The sequence below is a fragment of the Hordeum vulgare genome, chromosome 2H, assembly GCF_904849725.1.
Source record: "Hordeum vulgare subsp. vulgare chromosome 2H, MorexV3_pseudomolecules_assembly, whole genome shotgun sequence".
Taxonomy (NCBI): domain Eukaryota; kingdom Viridiplantae; phylum Streptophyta; class Magnoliopsida; order Poales; family Poaceae; genus Hordeum; species Hordeum vulgare.
This window is the reverse complement of record NC_058519.1, coordinates 236,648,531-236,655,254: the sequence shown is the minus strand read 5'-3', so window position 1 is coordinate 236,655,254 and position 6,724 is coordinate 236,648,531. Positions and strand designations below refer to the sequence as shown.

The 6,724-nt window shown below is 44.5% G+C and overlaps 1 protein-coding gene across 2 annotated transcripts; it reads left to right on the top strand.

Moving 5' to 3' along the window:
- The first annotated feature begins 392 nt into the window (after nt 1-392).
- On the top strand, nt 393-3,421 carry LOC123429975. Of its 2 annotated transcripts, XM_045113937.1 has the most exons (4): nt 394-850; nt 1,673-1,819; nt 2,530-2,716; nt 3,238-3,421. In XM_045113937.1, the coding sequence occupies exons 1-4, from the start codon at nt 531-533 to the stop codon at nt 3,247-3,249; spliced, it is 666 nt and encodes a 221-aa protein (XP_044969872.1). In that variant the 5' UTR covers nt 394-530; the 3' UTR covers nt 3,250-3,421. The 2 variants fall into 2 exon arrangements, with proteins under 2 accessions (XP_044969871.1, XP_044969872.1); XM_045113936.1 differs by lacking the exon at nt 3,238-3,421 and having other exon boundaries at nt 393-850; nt 2,530-2,867.
- Nucleotides 3,422-6,724: the final 3,303 nt, after the last annotated feature.

Sequence of the window (6,724 nt, the reverse complement as noted above, 5' to 3'; positions counted from 1 at the left end):
TTCACAAAACAACTCATTTTGGGCCCTCGAAAAATGAAAAATGAATTTTTCCTCCAAAGAAAATGCATAGAAGTTGGTTACTATCCATAAAATGTGGTATAACTTGAGTGAATATTTTAGTGGTGGCATTTTACAAAATATTATTGGTAGTTTCTTCATAAATCTCCATCGTTTTTAGCACTTAGAGATTATTTTAAATGACACATGTCTTGACCAGTCAGAATAGAGTCCACAGATCACAATATTGAAAACGATCTGAGCCGTCTAAGTCGTACATATCCAACGACCCACACCCACTCACCGTCTCACCCACCCAACTCCTCTCTCTCCCCCGCGCAGCAAAACCTAGCCCATCCGGATAGAACACCCTCCTCCCCCTTCCAGATCGCAACCGCCACCTCATACCCACCATCCCACCCATCCTCCGCTCGTCATGCTCTTCCTCCGCTTGTCCGTCGTCCGTTGTCGGCTCCTGAAAAGGACCTCAGATTTTGTTCCTGCTAGTTTGCTAATCGCCTGGCTGGTTTTTCATGTTTGTGTGTGTGTGTGTGTGTGTGTGTGTGCAGGCGCGTACATGGCGTGCGGGGGTGGCGCGTCCTATGTGTAGGTGGCGGCGACGTGCAGGGTCGGCTCCCTCTTCTACTTCCTCGCCAAGGCCGTCGCGGTCTTCGGCATCGCCGCCGCCGGCGCCGTCCGCCTTGACCTGCACGGCAAGGGCCAGGCCCTCGTCGTCGAGGCCATGTTCCTCATGTCGCTCGCGCTCGCTGCCGCGCACCTCGCCATGGCGTACCGGGCGAGCAGCCGGGAGAAGCGCCGGCTCAACGTCGTCTACAAGATCGACGTTGAAGCGGTCAGTCCCCCTCTCCCCTGCCCCTCATCTCCTCCATGCCTCTCTCGTCTCTACCGCCCATACCAATTTCTTGACCGCATCCAACACCATCGCCATGATCAGTCTGTCAGTAGCAGTCAGCGCCACACCCGCCAAATAAACTTAACAACCAATTTCTCTTTATATTAGTTGCCAAAATTCATATGAACTCGAGTTTTAGGAAAGAATTCAAGATTCTGTAGCACTTCCTTGGGGGATTGTATAATTGATCTCAGCACTTTCGGCTGGAAGCTGATCAAAGTTCGTGTGCAACGCGCCAGAAGCGTAGTGTCTAGTGTAATAATCCGAGGTGCGCCATGGAATCTACTTCTCGTTCCCAGCCGGCACAACTGTACCAAGCAACGCGACAGCTTGTGCAACGGACGGGCGGATAGGAGGACCCAACAATTTTCTGAATTCATAACCCGTCGTCACTTTTCAAACATCGACCTGAACCCGAATTAGTCTACTTATGCCTGCTACCCAGTTCATATACTAAATTAACCCAACTGGTCAGTGCCACACCACATTAGCTGTAGTACCATCAAACTTTTGATTTGCTTCCCAGTGTCATGAGTGAGGGCAATGTTCAGACAGAGTGATAGTAAGTATTTTTAGAGTGAGAGTGGGGGAGAAAGAGGACGGACAAACATAATAGCATGAGAGGCCCCCCGCCTGAATGCTTGCTTGCCGATTTGTTATTGTTTTCTTAGTCCTATTATATTAGCCATTTTGCTGCTGGATTGTTATTAAGTATATCGTGTAGCTGCCCTATCTGAGCTTTCCCTTGTTTTCTGCTTCTAGATGCTGCAGTTCAAGCCTGAGGAGATTGCTCGCATCATTAAAGACTTTGACGAACCTGGACATCTTGCACCAAATGGTCTTTTCCTTGGAGGAACAAAGTACATGGTCATCCAAGGTGAACCTGGGGTTGTCATCTGAGGAAAGAAGGTACATTTCTTTATCGAAAGCTACTGCCGGTGAACTATCAACGCTTTGTGACTTCTTTGTAACCACTCTTGTTAGCTTTGCCCATAAACTGAATTAATTTACTCAGTTGGTACCGTTTGTTTTATGAATAATATGTTACTAAACCTCATTGTAGGAGCTACTATACCGCTCTACCCCAAATTAATGCAGGCGCGTTCATCAGATGAATGCCCTCACACATCATCCATTGTAAAGAGGACAACTCGTGCTGCTTGATAAAAAATTGTGACACCATAGCATGTACAAGCCTCGTTTCTATTACTAGCTTGTACATGCACTTTTCCTTCCCCTGCATTATGTAGGCTAAAGGACTTGCAGTAGCTTTATGTTTCCGTGCGTGCATACCATCTATTAGTGGTTGTATATTGTGTAGACTAAAGGACTTGTAGTTGCTCTATATTTCCCTGCATGCATACCATCTATTAGTGGATCAGCTGCTAGATTGTCATTAGTGCAATTTCAGTCTACCGTATTTTATGCTTATTTGTTGGTATTCCCCACAAGGAGAAGTTGGTAGTCATTACGTGCATAATGCATTTCAGTTAAGTTGCACAAATACGAATGAAGTTGCTTCTATAACTGGAACCATAGAGTAGACAAGCAGTCGATTTCCTTTTTCCACTGAAGAGGAAGAGCGGGTTCTTACATGTTGCCCATGATGTTTCTTGCAGGCCACCGGTGGCATTACTATCAAGAAGACGGGCATGGTGGATCGGGTCGGGGGCGAGGGAGATCCGGATCTCGGCCGACCCGAGCCGCGGATCTCGTAGCTTGCCTGGCTGCTGCTTCTGGACTCCCGTTGGGATGTTGATTCCTACGCTAGGAGAGGGTGTTGATGCGAATTATAGAGTGTGTCTTGTGAGTTCTTTGCTATTCTAACGAGGAATGGATGAGTATTTGTTATGATTAATAGTTGCATCTTCTTTCATGAGTAGACAATGATTAAATGGCTTGCTCCATTAATCTTGCCAACTAACGTTAATGAGGTTACTGATATTATGATCCGCTATTCCGACGTGTATTTTGTAGTCTTGCTTATCTTTATCCTATTTTACTTTCCTAGTTGTGCTAAGTCATGCGCATACAACTCTCGCTGGTCTGGATTCTTCTAAGGACAACATCTATCTTTGTTTTTCAATCTTAAGTATGAATATTTTGCATGCGGTTCACTTTTTCTCCTATAAACCTTGGAGATGCTGATGGCATTGAACCCATAATGCAGATTAGGTTCACAGATGTTGGTGTATCTATAAATATGTTGGTGTATCTATAAATTGTGACTGTTTAATTGTTTTACTTCTTGAAGATCTGGCAGCTTTCTTGTTTGTTCACTGGTTGATGGATTTTGTTTGACTCTTCCATTTCTTACTCCTATACAGGTTGTCTGCTAAATAAAATTGGATTTGCTGCTCTTTCAAGCTCGGATGGAGATGATTGCAGGAGAGTCTACTTGTAGGATGACAAGTTATCGCATCTCGAGCATATCTCATAGGAGAGTGGAATGAAGTCCATTGTAGTGACAGTAGCAGATGTGCCATTGTTCTATTGTGTAATTCTGTTTGTTTTTGCTATATTTGTGTGTAAGGAAATGTATTTAGGGGATGACTTATTGTGTTATGTAAACCTAGGAGATGTATTATGTGATGTTATATGATGGATGATTTTAATTCAACTTGGAGTTTTCTTGATTTGAATATGAAATAGTGTTGGATTTAATATTGGACAAATGATTGGGTTGAAAAGGCTCAACAAATAGAAATGAAACCAAGTTTTGGAACAAAAAGTTGCTGAATTCAAAAATGAAAAAAGGCCAAAACTTAAAACTGGACCACATGTATTTGGGTCGTGGCTGTAAATAGAAGTGGGCGTAAATAGGATAAGGCCCAAAAAGAAGCCCAATAAGAAAAAGGTCCAAAAAATAAAACCAGCCCATGTGATCAATTGAAATGGGTTGGGCTGATTTCAACCATGACGTTTTGATTTCATCGTAATTTTGCCCCATAGGACTGCCACGTAGGACTGGGTTAGATTGCGAACGACGATTTAGGATCGCCGTAAAGGTTACGACGATCCACGAATCATCGTAAAAGTTACAACGATTTTGATCAAAACGTCGTTGCTGTCAGTTTTTGACGCTTCGTTTTCGACGCTTGGTTTTTCGTCGTAAGATCATCGTAAATTAAAAACTGAGACGATGTAGCAATGAAAATATAGTGTCATGTATTAGCATATTTCTTGTAGTGTATTAAGTTGCGATCCCCATCCAAAGTGTAAACTCAAAGCAATAGACAACTACATTAACGAACCATGCGTAAGGTAAACAATCCTTGCAACCGCGGTCACAAGCACCGTAGTTTTCTCCCTGGTGGCAACACCACATCCCCTAGTCTCATGTTTTTGTCACTCAAGCTAGACATCGAGGGGCATGACCCACAATCATGCATATCGCTCCCTCTTGGAGTTAGAATCTACTACTCGGCCAATGCAATAAATAGCAACGAAGAACATGCATGAATAACTAAGGAACATAATATAAAAGGATAATCAAATATATAACTCATAACAATCTGAACAGAATTTCATAATCCATCGGATCCCAACAAACCGAGCATAGCAATATCAAGAGAATTACATAGATGCCTTGATCATGTAGGGCAGCTCACAAGGGCTAATCATGGAAGCACAAGATTGGAGAGAAGACATCACATAGCTACTGTTCATGGAATCATGGTCCAAGGAGGACTACTCACGGCACGTCCAGAAAGCGTCCATGGCGGTGGAGAATATCCCGGAGGTCAATCCTCCCTCCGGCAGGGTGCCGGGAAGAGGTCTCCTTACGCTCCCGGTCTCGGAAGCGCCGCGGCGGTGGAACGATGGAGAAATTTGTGATTCTGGATCTGATGGAAGGGTTTTCTCTTGGAGGAGTAAATATTGGCGAAAATAGGGCACCGGAGAGGCGGGACCCACCCAGGCGGCCTGTGGGCGCGACCAAGGGGTAGGCCATGCCAGGAGGTCGCCTGGACGGCCCCTGGCCCCCTTGTGGCCCATCTTCGGTGATCTGGAAGCTTCCGGAACGCTTATATTTTATATATTTTTCTTGGGATTTTTGGGACTTCAGAAAATTGGGTAAAAGCCCCTGCAAAATATACATCGGCACACAGAAACTCTCATTGGGTGCATTGAGTTAGTAGGTTAGTCCAAATATATGTAAAATGATATAAAAGTGTCGCAAAACATATAACAATGTCACCCAAAAGATCATGGAACAAGCAGAAATTATAGATACGTTTGGGACGTATCAGGAGTCCTTCTTCTCCTTCATAACATCACGCGTGGCATAGTAGTCTCGAATAGCCCGCGGCCGAGCCTCGTGGCGCAAGTTTGGTAATAGCCGCCTGCACTCGGCCTCGAGAACATTGGCCGCCGCCTCCTCATATCCCTCCTCACACCTGTAGAAGGCTTGCAATCAAATGAGACAACAATGATTAGTACAATAATTAGCTATATTGTTAATTTTAGATTGTATAAAAGGAGAATTTACGCAGAAGGTGTTGATCACCATATCGGCCCTCGTGTGGCACAAGACACCATCTACAATCTCCTCCGGCGGTTCCTGCGCACCCTGGTAGTGCTCCCAGGTAAATCCTAGTGTAGGAACCTCACCCTCACCGGGCAACGTGACAAACCCCGAATTATTTTTCCGGCAAAGCACACCAAGGACGGTATTCGGCTTGCACACTCCAAGGGGGTGTATCCAACCCCTACAGTATGACAAGGTCAACGCATTACGTATTTGAAGAAACTTGAAGCGAAAGGTAAAAAAATAGTAAATGCACTTACCTCTCCCTTCAGGCTTAATCACCGACCTCTGCTCACGGATCGCCGGTATGATCGGGAGACGTGTACTACCATGCTTGTACACGGTAACTGATAACCCACAAGTATAGGGGATCGCAACAGTTTTCGAGGGTAGAGTATTCAACCCAAATTTGTTGATTCGACACAAGGGGAAGTCAAAGAATATTCTTGAGTATTAGCAGTTGAGTTGTCAATTCAACCACACCTGAAAGACTTAGTATCTAGAACAAAGTTTCAGTAGCAAAGTAGTGTGATAGTAACGGTAGCAGCGGTAACAGTAGCAGTAGTGACAGCAATAGCGGTAAAGTAACTTAGCAAGGACCAGTAGGAAAAGACTCGTAGGCATTGGATCGGTGATGGATAATTATGTCGGATGACATTCATCATGTAACAGTTATAACATGGAGAGATATGTAACTAGCTCCAGTTCGTCAATGTAATGTAGGCATGTATTCCGTATTTAGTCATACGTGCTTATGGAAAAGAACTTGCATGACATCTATTGTCCATCCCTCCCCTGGCAGCGGGGTCCTAATGGAAACTAAGAGATATTAAGGTCTCCTTTTAATAGAGAACCGGAACAAAGCATTAGCACATAGTGAATACATGAACTCCTCATACTATGGTCATCTCCGGGAGTGGTTCCGGTTATTGTCACTCCGGGGTTGCCGGGTCATAACACATAGTAGGTGACTACAACTTGCAAGATAGGATCAAGAACACACATATATTGATGAAAACATAATAGTTTCAGATCTGAAATCATGGCACTCGGGCCCTGGTGACAAGCATTAAGCATAGCAAAGTAGTAGCAACATCAATCTTAGAACATACTGGATACTAGGGATCAAACCCCATCAAAACTAACTTGATTACATAATAGATATCATCCAACCCATCACCGTCCAGCAAGCCTACGATGAGATTACTCACGAACGGCGAAGAGCATCATGGAATTGGCGATGAAGGATGGTTGGTGATGACGACGGCGTCCATTTCCCCTCTCCG